Source organism: Pectinophora gossypiella, chromosome 3 (genome assembly GCF_024362695.1).
Source record: "Pectinophora gossypiella chromosome 3, ilPecGoss1.1, whole genome shotgun sequence".
Taxonomy (NCBI): domain Eukaryota; kingdom Metazoa; phylum Arthropoda; class Insecta; order Lepidoptera; family Gelechiidae; genus Pectinophora; species Pectinophora gossypiella.
Window position 1 is genome coordinate 12,192,795 of NC_065406.1, and position 15,399 is coordinate 12,208,193.

Here is a 15,399-nt window from a genome sequence, read left to right on the forward strand (position 1 = left end):
GACACCCTGTTGTGTTACTGTTATCCCCTCACTCTCGCTCTAGTAAATGACGTTTCTGAGTAACAGAAAAGGATAGAAACGTAGGAGTACGATGAGGTGCTGCTGCCAGAAGTAGTTCAGCCCGTGCTGTGTTTGACCAAGCACTTGGATCATTCTGATCAAGCTTCAATATGAGCGTCTTTATAGCTCAAGAATATTGAAAATGTGGTTTTGCGCTCGACTAATAATTAAAACACTAATTAATTATTTAAGATTGTATTTCCTTCTCAATTAATACAACACTGGAATTAAACTTAGACCGAAATAACTAGTGTAGCTAACCTAATTTTGTTACCCAATGAACATTTCAAACATGAAATTAAATCCTATCTGAATTTACGAATAGCACGAAGGCACGATTTTATAGGTTTTAAAAGCATGCATGTAATATCTATCCATTTACTTCGATCGAAAGATGCGAAAATATCATATTTACATTCACCATTGGGAAGTACCCCACGCCGTGGATAGTGAGGTCAATGTACACCTAACTAGAGATCTAAGATTTATTTGTCTTCCTCCTTGTCCTTGTCTTTCTTGGGCTTGACGCTGCGCTCACGGTCCCGGTCGCGCGAGCGTTCCCGCGGCCGCGGCGAGCGGGACCGGGACTTGTGACGCCGCGACCTTGAGCGTGACCTCTCACGTCTGTACGACCTGGGGATTAAATAGAATGGTGAATGGAGGTCTAATTAGTAAGTCTAAACATAAAGAATTTATAGAGGGGACTATTTTATACATTTTGAAGCTTAGATACTCGTTGGCATTTCCGACTAGAGATGACTCCCGTTTTAAAAGAGTTGTGGGCATTATGTCTAATTCTTGCATCCTATGTTGAGTTATTAAAAATATTGATTGGTTATAAAGATCTTATCGAAGATGTGTTCACGTTCTTGATGCCCGAATAAAGCGCGTGACGCGGTAAATGAGCCAAATCTAAACGATAAACGAATTTCATTCTAGTTCTATTGCTACAAGGGCAAGTATTCAAGTTTATCGATACTACTTACTTGTGCTTTCTAGAATAGAAATTAATTAATGATAAATCATAAAGCTGTTAGATCAACAGAAATCTTCCTAACCAAACTTGTCAAAGTTAAAAGTTAACTATAATTAGCCATTACTTACTTTTCTCGTATTCTCTCCGGTTTGATAGATCGTGATCGCTCGCGATCGCGTTCTCTCTCCCTTTCCTCCTGCAACAACAGTTTATGCAGATATTAACTAATATTCTTCAGAACTGCAGGCAGTCCTTTTGTAATGGGTAGTGTAGTGATCTTATGTATATGTCTTGTATTTTATGTATGTATTTGTTGTGTTGTGTACAACAATGACTATAAAAAATGCAGAAACTTACAAATAGGAGACTTACGTCATCCCGTCTATCGCGTTCCCGCCTCTCGCGTTCGTCTCTTTCCCTCATGCGATCTCTGTCTCTCTCTCGGTCCCTCTCGCGCTCGCGCTCCCTGTCTCGGTCGTGCATGTGCAGGGCGGCGTGGGCGTGCGGGTGCGGGCGGTAGGGCGCGGCGTAGGGCGGCGCGGGCAGCGCGTGCGGCGGCAGGTGCGGCGCCAGCGCCGGCGCCATGCCCAGCGGCGGGCCCATCACCGGCGGGCCCATCGGGCCCGGGCCCGGCGTCAGTTCTTTTATATCCGACGGCGTCCAGCCCGTCTGTTCTGGGTGACCTGGGGAACAGTAACAATATAATAATCAAACTGTTACAAGTTGTGTGTCAAATAAAATTACATACAAAAGGATTAAGTGAAGTATTCTATTGTAGAGCAATTTTACGCGACTCTTCAGTGAAATAACAAACGCTCACCCCAAGGCTCCTCGTAGGGCGCGTGTGGCGGCGGGTAGTAGTGTTCGGGCGGCGGCGCGCCGAAGTAGTCCTGTGGCGGCGCGGCCATGTCGCGCGGGTGCGTGCCGCGCCCGTACTCGCGCCGCTCCGCCGTCATCACCTGCTCCACACGATCAACCATTATTTTGTTTACATGAGAACTTCGCCTATGATTTTATAATGAATGAATCAATGACGACCCAATGTGAACGTGAGTAACCTTTGGAAGCGAAGCACTCGAATAAACCCTCTAGCAAAAGCTATGTTATTAGGGTAAAAATGTAAAAAATTGTGACCTGGTTTTGGGGATTATGAGAATGAATGTGTCTAGAACTCCTGGTATGTCCCATTCGAAATTTAATAAATTTTACAGTCGTTTTAGAATCTACACAGTTAATGAGTCAAAGGTGGTGTTGTTTTGTGCCATTGTTTGCCAAGAGTTCATAGATTTAATTTAAATACTTAAGACACAACATAAAGAAACTCAAATCAATAGAAATCTGGATCAAATCAATAATGAATCAAAAACTCACAATTCTTCGTAGTTGGCGATGTTTAAGCTGCGACATTCCGTGAAGTTAACAAAATGTGAAATAAAAACTGTATTTTACAAGATTATTGCATGTCTTGCCTGAATGGTGTTTTCCCGCGCTTGGTAGTTGTTTGACTGTGGTGGAGGCATGCTGTCATCTGGTCTCATAGGACCTGAAAAAAACATTTATACAATTACATTAGATAGATTTATTGTTGCTGATTTTATTATAACTATCAAGACTGCAAACTAAAAATAAATAATAAGAATGTAAATAAATCTTTTTTTCGTTCTTAAACTAGCAAGTAAGTGTGCTTATATTGATACCCAAGGGCCGAAATGTTGTCTGAAGAATTTCTCATTTCGTCGACTACTTTCAAATTCTTGGCAGACTATTCTTTCTTGTTATGTAAATTTGAAAAATTTTCGGAAAGTTTTTTAAAACACGAAAGTACACTTGTGCATGTATAATACTGTGTCGGCTGTGCCTACTGACCCGGCTGGCGGCGCATGTCGGGCGGCGGCGCACGCGGCGGCGGGCCAGAGTGTAGGCCCACGCCCGCCTCGTTGACGCGCATGCGCCGCTGACGCTCACAGTAAGCACTCCATGTCACCTCGTTGAAACCGTAGTTGAAGTAATCTGCACATAAAATGATCAATGGTCAATGTTGGCAAAAGCTGGCTAAAAGTAAGTTGGTATTTTTAAAACAGCTTCTTTATCTTATTTAAATTTTTCATGCATGTGCAAACTTAACTAGTCAAAAAAGATGCTTAATATTAAAGTAGGAATAAGTTTGTTCTTCCTAAAATTACTTTTAGGAAGATTAACAGCTGAATAGTACAGTAAATAAAATCACTAGTATCTATATCCTAATTACAAATCTCCACCTATGTTTCAATACAATATACAATAGTTACTCTATAAAGCAGGCTATTGAATGAATATAAAAAGAACGTTAATAAAATAAATTTCAAACATCCGTCAATAACAGGAACAATGACAATCACAAACAGTGCCAGTTTATCCATGCAATTTACTAAGTGATGGTGTTAAAATAGCCTTGTGTCAGTAGTCTTTTCACAGTGGTTGTGCTTGTGCTATAGAGGTCAGTACCCACGTAACTGGAAGTCTCGTTGAAACTTCTAGCTCTACACGAAAGAAATGCATTACGCCTGTAATATACTCGCATAAGGGGTGTGAACATTATGAGACGTTTCCATACATTCATTAAGTTAGTATGCAGCTATATAGTAAATTGTCAAACAAATCAATAACTTATTGTTCTTAGACGCCTTAACCTCTCATATGCCGAGATACCAGACACAATAGATTTTACATTGTGTCTGGTCGAGATCCGCGTTCCGGCGTTCGAAAGATTAATCTAATCATATCATCACTTTGTTATTTAAGTAAATTGTGGGCACTCTTTGTCTTCACTTATCATTATGTAACATATAAATGCTGTATTATGACTGTCTATTGTCCAAAATAAAATAAGGTCATGCCTTTTTGTCAAAAATATGCAAATGAAAATTGGTGCGATCAGATCATCTAATTTTATTTTAATTTATACCTGTCATCTTTTTATCCACCGAAAAGTAAAGGGATGGATGATTGAGGGCTGTTAATTTTAAAATCAATAAATAAACCGAGTGAATCAAACAGGTACCTCGTTGGTATGCAATTCATTTAAAGTGTGCTGTCAACTGAATTCTGTTGGGTTTCTGGTTGATGTAAATTTTGAGGGTTATTTTAGATTTCTGCCTAAAATTGAGATATAATCGGAATCAGCACAGCCATTAGGGATTATGGGTGTGAGTTTATGTATGTGTGAAAAAACATAAATAACAAACAAGGGCTCTTATTTAAGATTTCTGTTACAATTATTTCCTCACCAGAGATGTCAGCACCAGGCTTGTTCCATGGCTTGTCCTCAATGGTATCAATATTGAACTCCAGTGCCGGCACTCCATTTATACTGCCAGGTCCATCCAGGTCCTCTAACGTCACTTTACCCCCTGCTGTGGGCCCCGAGCGTGCCTTGTCAGCTCCTCCGGCAGCGACTAGACCTACACCACGCTAAGGAAAAACAATAATATCAATATAAAAAGAATCACCTATTTATTATTCAAGATCTGCATAAAATGATAGATCTATGACAGAAATTAGAATAGTCAGAAAGTCGATTTAGCATCGAGATTTAACCTCGTAAGGCCCGGATTCCCAGATAGAGTGTGTATGTATAATACAATGTACATCAGCCCTTACAAGGAGTCCCAAAGTTCAAAAACGTCTCACCTTTATATTCAAACTACCATAAGCCTGGGGTCCCGACTTGATCTCGCCAATGGTAACTTTCACGTCATCACTGTCGTCAGAGTCGGAGTCGCCGTTATCCTGACTGTCTGCGTCTCCATTAGCCTGCTCGTCCCGCGCCACCTCCGCAAAGTGCTCATCATTGAAGTGAGAGTCATCATTTGTAGCTTCATTATCTTCTGGTTCCTTTTCCTCACCGTCCTACACAAACAAGAATAGTATCTATCACTAAATTACTCACTTAGGTTATCTTTTACTACTAACTAAATTGTTTAACATTACCGCTGTATCAGTCTCTTGTGCTGGCTTTTCCTGTGTCTCTGTTTCTTGGCTTTCCTTTTGATCAGCATTAGACTCCCCGTACAACCAATTATCATCATTTTCATCGGCTGGCGCCGCATCAACAACAGCGTCTGCCATTTTCGCTTGCCAAATATAATCCACAGACAAAATATTTTTTTTTATGGGTTTATATCCTTTTTTTTAATTCATAATAAGGCGGTCACAAAATGACGGATTCGATGCGGTGAGTGAGGGTGAGTGATGGAAAATCGGTGTTCATCGGTGCCAAAATCGGTGCGTTTATTTTTGCACTTATATAGTCTGACGGCTGAGCCACAGAGTACTTTTTATATATACGGGCTGACAAAATAAAAAAGTAATAGAAATTAAAATTTTGATTATAGAATTCCATTTTTTTGCGATATTCAATTTGTTGTTTGTTATTATCAATCAAACGTTTGGTGTGTTGTGTTGTCATAATTTATCTTTTGTCATTTTTCTTTTCTAATAAATTTCTACAGATATGGATGCCATTACAATATTACAAAATAGGATCGAACAGTTAGAGGCCAAGTTGGGGCTGGCTGCAGGCGGCGCCTCCTCGCCTCTTGTTGACCCTATGACTCAGCATCATCAGCAGGGGGACTCTGTCACTACGAATCTCCTCAACACCGCCCAGGCTATGAACAATGCTACAGCAGGCTTGGAAAAGCTGCCTCAAGCGATGAATATGGCCAGTGAGCTCAATAACTACACTGACCCCAACTTCGTAGAAAATGTAAGTTGTTAAAATGTAAATCGATTTTTATTGGTTTAGGTCTATCTGAGCTGCTTTTTATTTTTGAATTATTTTCAGATGCAGCAAAATGAGATGCATATGCAAGAGGTGGCTGCTGCAGAACCTGCAATCAGACATCATTGCCACTGTATGCATCGGTGCCAGCAGGTTGGTCTACTTGTTCGAATAATTATCTAAAAATATCCAACAACAATGATTGTTAATAATGTATGTTTTTGATTGCAGGGAGCTCCAGTATTGGAGTCAGAAGCTATTCAGCAAGTGCCACAGATGCAGGCTGCAGTGAACAACCTGCATGCTGCAGCAGCTGAAGTGAAAATGGAGGCAGATGCGGTAATTTATTTTCATGATTACCTATGTATTTGTTAGCATAGTATGCTTTCTGAATTGCTTCTTCTAGCTGTCTTTCAAAGGACACTTCTCTAAATTTAACTTTTATATTATACATTTGCCAGATTAAGTTAATTTTATTTATTATAACTTTCTACAGGTATCCCAAGGTGTTCAAGAGCTAGCAGAGACTTGTGGTCAGGCAGCATCAAATGCATCTGAGCAACTAGCAAATGTTGCCCAAAAGGTGGAAAATGCTGAGGAAAAGATGTTCCCTAAGAGAAGAAATGGACTCGATTGAATTACTCATGGACAAAGGCAAATTTTTTGTTTGGTGCTTCACTCAGATCTTGTGATATATTTCTGAATTATTTAATTTTTTGTTTGAATGAGATTAAAATTGTATGTATATATTGTATTTTAATGGTTTGGTCTAGTTGAAATGGGTTTAATATGTGCAAGTGCTTTGACTAAACAAGTTTGTTCTGGAAATTAGTGCATAAGCTACCGTACACAGAGTTACGGCGACTTTGAATCAATTTGATGGACTGTGTTAAGAATCTGATTAGTGCGAAAACACACTTGATGTTAAGCCCATCCGTTGTAATGCGCAAGCTCTCCTCTTGTTGGTCCTTGTCAGCCTTTTTGCGGGAACGTGAACGACATGATTGCTTTCTTTATTGAATAATCTAAATAATTAATACGAACTGGTGTTTTGTGGTTAATTATCGGTGAGCATCAGAATGACTGCCCAATGCGACAGATCAGTTTTAAAATATTACTAACATCCAATACCTATTAGCTACTATTTAATACCTTTGTATAGATATTTTCTACCTAATTAATAAATAAGAAAATTTATTTAAAAAATGGCCAGTCATTCTGATGTCTGAATGACCACCCACATTTAGAATCTCCACAAAAAGGCTCCGAAATGTAATTTCGCCTATACACAAATTTAGTACCTATTCAGTACCTACCTAAACAAATATTTTTTTTAGATTTTTAAAACAACAAATAAAAAAATATGAGCATAAAAAGTTTTAACGAAAAGTTAATTGTTTATTGTTTACAACTCAATTATGCACATAATACAAATTATAAAAAGGAACAAATGCAATAAAAGATTAATATGTTCCTTTTTTATAATTTGTATTATGTGCATAATTGAGTTGTAAACAATAAACAATTAACATTTTCGTTATAACTTTTTTTGTTCATATTTTTTTATTTGTTGTTTTAAAAATCTAAAAAAAATATTTGTTTAGGTAGGTACTGAATAGGTACTAAAGGGCTATGAACCTTTCTGGCATATCTCAGTGGCGCCACCTAGCGGATTTTTTAAAACTGCGGCGCACGATGAAACCTGTGCAAATCGATAGGGGACACTTGTCTGAACAAAAAAGCTTTAATGGACCTATGCTCTAAAGTGTCACGTTTTCAAGATATCTAGCTTGAAAGTTACGAAAAGTGTCGTATGGATAAATCGATTTTACTATTTATCTATATACAATCGTAATATAGTGACAAAGTGATTGATTATACATGAAACATTATTTAATATACAACATATTTATCTTATTGAAAAAATGAAATTAATAAATACTTGCAACAACATTAATGGTTTTTGTCTTTGCTACATTATATAGGAAGTACATAGGTACTAAACTGTGCACACCTTATCTAAGGTTACTAATTGCAAACTGAGTTTATCAGTTTGTGTTATGTATGATATAGGCGTCATTTACTCCTTAACTTGATTTTACTTGACACAACGATAGGATCTAATGAAATATAAAATAAAGTTTACATTTTTATAAACGCAATGCGTTTAGTGCGGCATCATTAGTACTCGTTAAAAAGCAGAATTCTCGAAGTTTAAGAAATCTGTGTAAGAGAAACAAAATGGTGTACTTATTAACTGCCATTTTGCTTTCTCGTTTAATTCCAGGAACTACGAAAATGGAGGTCCTTTGTTTAAAGTTGCACGAATTTCTATTATTTCGGCGGAATCAACAAGGATAGCGAATAGCCATACAATAAGTGTGAGTGAGACAACATCATACAATAAATACAATAGGACGATTGGCAGCCGGGTGAACTTTCAGTCAGTTTGCCACTTTCATCTTCAACGTGCGCACGCGCTTTTCTCTGTTCTGAGACTCTATCCTGTTCATTCTGTTGTATTTGTTACCACTGTTGAGTTTGTTAATATTGCTCTTGAGTTTGTTAGTATTTTTGTTGACTTTGTTAGTGTTATTGTTGAATTTGTTGTTGTTGTCTTGGCAAGATGTCCAGTCATGTTGGTGCCAAGCAATGTTTTTTGTTGTGGTGTAAGCACTGTTCGTGGCCCGCGCCGAAGATCTTGGCGTCCTATATAGTCTTACTTGACAACTGAAGATTATATTGCTAGGCACCCCAACATCCTGAATTATGCTCGCCACTTATTTGACGATCGAGAGCTAAGTAATCTTATTTGAACATTGCAAAAATTAAAAATCTCAGTATGCAGTGTATCTGGTATCTATATTATAGTCCCTGGTCAGTATAATACATAAAATGACAATGTATAATTCGGCTCGTTTCTCAATCGTGCTTTTCATAATCGAAATGTCATATGAAAAAAAATTCGTGTATGAAAATAATATATATCCTACTTTATCGAAGCTCTCATTATGTAGCGTCTTAGACGGAGTGTAATCAACGCAAAACATTTTTAACAGAAAGTCGTCAACTTATCTCTATTATAATTAGCCAGAGATAGCTCTTACGCCAAGCGTATCACTTGTGTACCAGACTTACGCTTTCAATAGATTTTATAGCCAACTATTACCACTTAATTATGTATAATAAATGATATTTGCATTTTTTGTAACAGTAGAGAGTAATCAGTTCATATTAATGCAAGCACAACGGTAAGGCTGTTTTTTCATCTGACATGTGCTACGTTGCTAGGTTTAATATCCACCAATCAGATAATTGGGTCTGATTCTGATCGGCACAATGAACCCGATTGTAGGGTATGCAACGTAGCATCTAGCATGTTACTGGTGGAAACGCAGTCTAAATGTGACGTACTTACTTCATTATTGATGGAACAGTATTCTTATCGTTTCCAGCTAACTACGCAATACCGAATATGCCACATTTAAAAGAGGAAGTGAGGATTGCTTGCGCCCTAATAAATGCCTTCGGAAAACGGGTGACAGATCACCCACTCGTAAATGAAATAAGCAACGATATATACCTTAAGCACGACGCCCCAAACTATCTGTGCGAGTTTGTAATACAAAACAATTTAAATCAACGCAGAGCCGCTTTACAAGCTATGAACTCAAGTGAAGGCTTTCAACAGTTTCCCATCTTATCATATGAGGATCTGTTGATAATGTCTCTGGGGCCGTATCAAGTGACGCAGGCAAGAAGCTACTATGGCGAACACCTAAAAGAAAACGGAACGTTTTTCATTGAAGTGTATGAAGATTTTGAAGTTGACTATAATTTAAATCAATACAACTTAGTAGTTTGTGATCCTTGGCTGACAAGAGCTAAAATACTCTCGAGGCACCAGAGCAACAGAATTTATTTTGTATATATCTTGCTAAATAATAGTTTGAAAAACAGAAATAAACTTGTCGGTCACTATTGCAGCTGTATAGTTGGAAAACGGACACTCGGGTGCTATGCTCATGTCATGTGCATAGTTTGGTATATGGGATGGGCTCGGCACCAAGAAATTCAACCCCCTGCTGCCTTTTTAGATCAAGTTATTATTTCTGATGAAGAAGAAGATTGATTATTCAAGAAGACTGATATTCATTATCCTAATAGGTACGAATTTGTATAAAAAAAGCCTATTTGTTATAAGTATATACACTGTATGTATTCAATAACAATTAGTATTGATTTCATTTTAAGCAAAATATAAATAACTATATGACTACTTTTACGATGTTTTATTTCATACTTATAAAAACACAACTAAGAAAATCGATGAATAATTGAACAATGTGTTCATGTAATATGATTGTTATGAACTAAACAGCTTAAGGTCCCGTTGCATTGAAGGCACACACCCCGTTGGTGTGTCTATACGAACTAGGTATGTTCCATACACTGCTGTAAAGTAAAGTAGTCCTAAAAGCGAATTTTCACACCCCACCTGCTTTCACTGTGATTAGACATTTAAGCTGCCTTTCATTGAATAAACATAAAAACTCAAAAAGTGTGAAATTGTTAGACAATCATAGCAAATAACTTTGAGCGTGATTACCACGAGAATAAGTCATGAGCTGTACATCTCACGACGTGTTTCTGGATTTCTTTTATGTTACACATAAAAGTAAGTTATAGATATTTATTTTACCTATTTTCTATTTATTTATTTTTCAATAAAGTAAATATGTGGTATATTAAACACTAATATTCCATGCATAATCACTTAGTCACTATATTCCAATTGCATATAAAAGTAAAATCGATTTGTTCATACAACACTTTTCGGAACTTTCAAGCTAAATATCTTGAAAACGTGACGCTTTAGAGCATAGGTTCATTAAAGCTTTTTTGTTCAAAAAAGTGCCCCCTATCGATATGCACAGGTTTCATCGTGCGCCGCAGTTTTAAAAAATCCGCTAGGTGGCGCCACCAGGCTATGCCAGCCTCCATAGTGAAATGTTCAATGCCCTTTGTGTATAGGCGAAATTACATTTCGGAGCCTTTTTGTGGAGATTCTAAATGTGGGTGGTCATTCAGACATCAGAATGACTGGCCATTTTTTAAATAAATTTTCTTATTTATTAATTAGGTAGAAAATATCTATTCAAAGGTATTAAATAGTAGCTAATAGGTATTGGATGTTAGTAATATTTTAAAACTGATCTGTCGCATTGGGCAGTCATTCTGATGCTCACAATTATCGCATTAAGTTAGTCGGAAAGTGTTGCTTTATGCTCGGAAAACAATCGCGATTGTATTATATGGGATATATATTCAATAAACAAAGTGTACCTATCTATTTTCGCTTCGTGCCAAGAAGCCGCTTCATAACTTGAAAGTTTCTGCGGACTTTAAAAGTTAATTCCTTTGGAGTTCAGAGTAGGAGTGTGCTCGTCATCATTTCATTAATCATAATCAGGAAAAACACAAGACTTGGTTGCATGGGTATAGTTGTCTTTGCCTTGCCCTTCGGAGAAAACAAAAAAATATATATGCTGTCACTGTCAGGCTTTTTGGCGGGAAACGGGAACGGGACAGTTGCTTTCTTCATTGAATAATCTAAATAATTAATACGAAGTGGTGTTTTGTGGTTAATGATCGCATTAAGTTAGTCGGAAGACATTCGCGAGTGTTATTATATTGGAGTATTCAATGAACAAAGTATATCTGCCTATTTTCGCTTCGTGTCAGGAAGCCGCTTCATAACTCAAAAGTTTATGCGGACTTTTGAGTTAATTCGTTTGGGGTTCGGAGTAGGAGTCTACTCCGAGGGTGGGGGCTTAGGTTTCATCATCATCATCTTTCAAATCATCAAGAAAAAAAATACGTCAGACATGGCTGTATGGGCATAGTTCCCTTTGCCTTACCCTTCGGGGAAAACCAAAACAAAAAAAAATGTCACTGTCAGTTTGACATATGTATGTGAGTCATTGACATTTAAATTTAATATATTTCATCATATTATTTCATATATGTATAAAAACCTAGTATAATTTTACTAAGATTTAATTACCATTAAAATGAGTGAATTCGATCCAGAATTAGGAGAACTGGCGGATGAAGATTGTATGTTACCGCCCATTAAATACGAGTGTAAGTTTCATTATGTTTATCACCATGTTGACAATGTTTTTCAAATTGTTTTTTACTTTTACCATAAAAGTTTACGGTTTTATTTTCAGATTTGGACCATACAGCTGACGTTCAGTGAGTTTTATTTGATAATTTCTCTGCAACAATCCTGCTATACTATTTTCGAATTTATAGTACTTATTATAGTCTACATAACATTATAGTCTTGGTATTTTTCAGTATTAGAATGAATAGTTTGCTAGGAAAGTTTATCCTATCTTAGGGCGCATAGTCTCTTACCAACATATGATTTTTGAGGACACCACATTATGTATTAACTATTGGTTAATAAAGAAATGTGTTGTCCTTAAATAATAATCAATGTTTCTTTATCTCTTCTTTCTAAATATCTTTCATACACATTTTTTAAAGTTTATCATTTCATTGAGTTATATAAGGATCATATATAATAGTTAAACTTCAACATTATCTAGAATAAAAGATAATATAAATGATAAAAAAAAGCCAATTGTGATGCAATAATATGATACATGGTACATACATTAAATTGGCTGAACTTAGATAGATAGGAATAGGATGCACCTAAAATAGTGGTGTAGTAAATTAGTATTCAATCAATAATAATAAATTCATCATTTTATATAAATATCTGCTACCAAATGTTAATTGATTATGTTTCTTTAAATGCTCTAAAACAGATTTCCCTTATGACCCACTGTTTGTTCTACTTAATTTTTATGCATTTTTAATTCTAATGTATAAAAAAAGAGTAAACAATTTATTCATAATTTATTTTCAGGCTACATGCTTGGGGAGACAGCCTAAAAGAGGCATTTGAGCAATGTGGAATGGCTATGTTTGGCTACATGACGGAACTAGACTATGTAACAATCAGACAAGTGCATACTATTGAAGCTACAGCAGATGACATGATAGGCCTCCTATACCACTTCCTTGATGAATTGCTCTATCTGTTTTCTGTTGAACCTTACTTAATATGTAAAAAGCTAACAATCACAGAGTTCAACACAGAAGAGTTCAGAATAGTTTGTAAGTGTTATGGTGAAGAGTTTCAGATAGGCAAGCACCCACAAGGCACAGAAATCAAAGCCATCACATACTCAGCTATGCAGATTGTAGAGGAACCTAAGGATAATAAGTTTGAAGTATTTGTTATTGTTGACATATAAATAAATTATTTTTTTATTTACAATCGTTTTTTAATGGTTATATTTTTTCTTATGACTACCATAATACTTATACTGCATATTAGGTACTTACTTTTAAAACTTTTCAAACAATCTTGAGATGAGATTTAAATAAATATCTATTCACCTAATAGTTCCATTGTAACACCTAATACACTTCTCATAAAAAAAACTAACGCATTCGCAAGTTTGTTTCGAATTCGTAAGGACTACCAGAAAATATTAAATACGAATCGTACATAATAGGATATATAAATAAATAAAAAAAAATAACATTTTCATGTTTTGTTGAATTTCAGAAGTATATCGATTTTTTTATGAGAAGTATTTAGTCAGGGAAATTGGTTTTGAAAATAATTATTATGAAATACGAGTGATTATACTTTTGAACTTGAACATTATATCATCCCATGATAGCATCAATATATTCACCTACTTAGCACATTTTTTTAAAAGAATGGGATAGGTGGCGCTTTCAGGTGAATTGTTGAAAAATTGTACAATTTTATATTATTCATCGTTCTTTACAATAAGTCAGCATAATTAGAAATTTGTTTCTTGAAAATGAAAAAAACAAAACAATAAAATCAACAGAACATTGATAGAACAAAAAATCAATAAAATCATGTTCCAAAAACAAAACGTTGCTTTTGTCTATGGTGTTACCATAGAATATATTTATTCACTTCCGTCATATTCGCGGTTTTACGGATATCCGTATCCTGAAGTGACGTAGCAAAGACATTTTTTTTTATTTTAATTTGTGTAATATTTAAAATTAAGCTTTAAATATTTTTCTGTAATTAATCATCGTAATCATGTTTTCCTTACGTTTAATAAAAACTTTATTACAATTTAACCGCGAAACTTTTATTCAATTGAACCCATTGGCCATTCAGCAGACATTAGACATTCAGAATTTCAGACACTACTATGTCTAAATTAATTTTTAATTTAACAACCAGCTAGCTAGTATATCTCTCGACTACATAGATGTATTTGTTTCACAAATTCATTATTTAGCTAGGCTAGAGCATCGGTTTCTGGGGGTAGCAATGTGTTCAAGTGTAGAGTTTTGTCGAGCGATCATTTTAAAGTTGGTTTTGAATCTCAAATGGCAATTCAATAATATCTACTAAATTTTCAGTAGACTTTTATTTGAGGAAGGCAGAAGAGACGAAAATGAGTAATCGTAAACATATACGAAACGACAGCAGACATTTTATTAATGCGTGTTATCTTTCTGTAAATGTTCTTCCAAAGCTATAATCGTCGCTTTCTTGTACTTTAGATCTTTTTGATGTAGTCTACGTACTAACTTACATGGTTTCCAGGATCTGTGCCAGAAATAGACTCGCCCGCTTATTACCTAGGTACATGGGATATAAACAAAATTTACCTGGCGAGGTGTGGTGTATAAAGATTACGCCTCTGTGTACCCCTTCGGGGAATATATGCGTGATTCTATATTATTACCTGCCTAATACTAGGTACCTATGACATTTTCAAAACCAATCGATGTCGAAAGTCCATGTATATAATTTCCGATTTTATGTTTTAGGATAGACACTTAAATAATTGGGCGGATAAGTAAATACTTACCTTATAGGGTAAAAACCCTACGTAGGTAAATTATTTGAGAGAAAAAATATTCGTAGGTAAACCGCGAAATGTGGGCTATTTCACGTTATTATTTTACCGTAACACAAAATATTTAATGGGTTACAGGGATAAAAGAAATGTTGTTTTCACTAACCTAATGACGATTAACCTAATAGGTAGGTACCTAAATAAAATAATTTAAGGGACCGGTAGTAATTGCTCGGCCTTGCTAGCTACACGGTATCTAAAAAATATATATAATATATAAAATCGCACATTAGACCAAATAGCTAAATTGGTCTAAATAGGTAGGTCTAAATACCTATTTGTCTGATTCGTATAATAAATAAACAAAATAATAAATACATATAACTAATGAATTGTGCGGAAGTAGATATCTTCCAGGTTAATTAGGGTCTAGCATATCGATCTAAACAAAAGGAAATAGATAGGTATACCTAGTAGCCTAAATGACGACAAATATTTTAAAAAATACCCACTTACGTTGATAGGTATATGAATATGATCATACAGGTCAATAATCTTGAATTATTGAAAATTCATTAAAAATGCGCAGGGTAGGCAGGACCCATATTTATGTAGGTATTTTCGATGGTTTTCAGAATAAATTCAAATGTTAAGGC

General features: G+C 35.8%; 3 protein-coding genes and 1 long non-coding RNA gene across 6 annotated transcripts; 3 read left to right on the top strand and 1 right to left on the bottom strand.

Annotated features, from left to right (window-relative positions):
- Positions 1–239: 239 nt before the first annotated feature.
- On the bottom strand, positions 240–5,253 carry LOC126382109 (pre-mRNA 3'-end-processing factor FIP1). 2 transcript variants are annotated; one of them, XM_050031851.1, is made up of 9 exons: positions 5,006–5,253; positions 4,706–4,924; positions 4,303–4,486; positions 2,903–3,046; positions 2,506–2,579; positions 1,857–1,995; positions 1,409–1,719; positions 1,165–1,232; positions 240–693 (listed from the first exon to the last, which is right to left on the bottom strand). In XM_050031851.1, exons 1-9 carry the CDS (start codon positions 5,141–5,143, stop codon positions 546–548), a joined length of 1,425 nt encoding a protein of 474 aa, XP_049887808.1. In that variant the 5' UTR covers positions 5,144–5,253; the 3' UTR covers positions 240–545. The 2 variants fall into 2 exon arrangements, with proteins under 2 accessions (XP_049887808.1, XP_049887807.1); XM_050031850.1 differs by having other exon boundaries at positions 1,394–1,719.
- Positions 5,247–6,545, top strand: LOC126382160 (uncharacterized). 2 transcript variants are annotated; one of them, XM_050031939.1, is made up of 5 exons: positions 5,247–5,299; positions 5,527–5,783; positions 5,862–5,951; positions 6,030–6,137; positions 6,295–6,545. In XM_050031939.1, the coding sequence occupies exons 2-5, from the start codon at positions 5,529–5,531 to the stop codon at positions 6,433–6,435; spliced, it is 594 nt and encodes a 197-aa protein (XP_049887896.1). In that variant the 5' UTR covers positions 5,247–5,299; positions 5,527–5,528; the 3' UTR covers positions 6,436–6,545. The 2 variants fall into 2 exon arrangements, with proteins under 2 accessions (XP_049887896.1, XP_049887895.1); XM_050031938.1 differs by having other exon boundaries at positions 5,291–5,381.
- An 878-nt stretch (positions 6,546–7,423) lies between these two features.
- LOC126382194 (uncharacterized) lies at positions 7,424–10,079 on the top strand. Its single transcript, XR_007569038.1, has 2 exons — positions 7,424–8,179; positions 9,254–10,079. It is a non-coding gene; the product is annotated as an uncharacterized LOC126382194 (long non-coding RNA).
- A 1,683-nt stretch (positions 10,080–11,762) lies between these two features.
- LOC126382164 (protein archease-like) lies at positions 11,763–13,158 on the top strand. Its single transcript, XM_050031945.1, has 3 exons — positions 11,763–11,945; positions 12,035–12,059; positions 12,745–13,158. The coding sequence occupies exons 1-3, from the start codon at positions 11,873–11,875 to the stop codon at positions 13,133–13,135; spliced, it is 489 nt and encodes a 162-aa protein (XP_049887902.1). The 5' UTR covers positions 11,763–11,872; the 3' UTR covers positions 13,136–13,158.
- Positions 13,159–15,399: the final 2,241 nt, after the last annotated feature.

What these genes read in the sequence shown, in the direction of transcription:
- LOC126382109 (XM_050031850.1), bottom strand. Translation starts at nt 5,143, where the DNA reads ATGGCAGACGCTGTTGTTGATGCGGCGCCAGCCGATGAAAATGATGAT. An exon ending in ATGGTAGTTTGAATATAAAG is followed by an intron (nt 4,487 to 4,705) that starts GTGAGACGTTTT and finishes GTTTTTCCTTAG; the next exon opens with CGTGGTGTAGGTCTAGTCGC. An exon ending in GCCTGGTGCTGACATCTCTG is followed by an intron (nt 3,047 to 4,302) that starts GTGAGGAAATAA and finishes TTTTATGTGCAG; the next exon opens with ATTACTTCAACTACGGTTTC.
- LOC126382160 (XM_050031939.1), top strand. Translation starts at nt 5,529, where the DNA reads ATGGATGCCATTACAATATTACAAAATAGGATCGAACAGTTAGAGGCC. An exon ending in ACCCCAACTTCGTAGAAAAT is followed by an intron (nt 5,784 to 5,861) that starts GTAAGTTGTTAA and finishes AATTATTTTCAG; the next exon opens with ATGCAGCAAAATGAGATGCA. An exon ending in GTATGCATCGGTGCCAGCAG is followed by an intron (nt 5,952 to 6,029) that starts GTTGGTCTACTT and finishes TTTTGATTGCAG; the next exon opens with GGAGCTCCAGTATTGGAGTC.
- LOC126382164 (XM_050031945.1), top strand. Translation starts at nt 11,873, where the DNA reads ATGAGTGAATTCGATCCAGAATTAGGAGAACTGGCGGATGAAGATTGT. An exon ending in ACCGCCCATTAAATACGAGT is followed by an intron (nt 11,946 to 12,034) that starts GTAAGTTTCATT and finishes TTTTATTTTCAG; the next exon opens with ATTTGGACCATACAGCTGAC. An exon ending in GACCATACAGCTGACGTTCA is followed by an intron (nt 12,060 to 12,744) that starts GTGAGTTTTATT and finishes ATTTATTTTCAG; the next exon opens with GCTACATGCTTGGGGAGACA.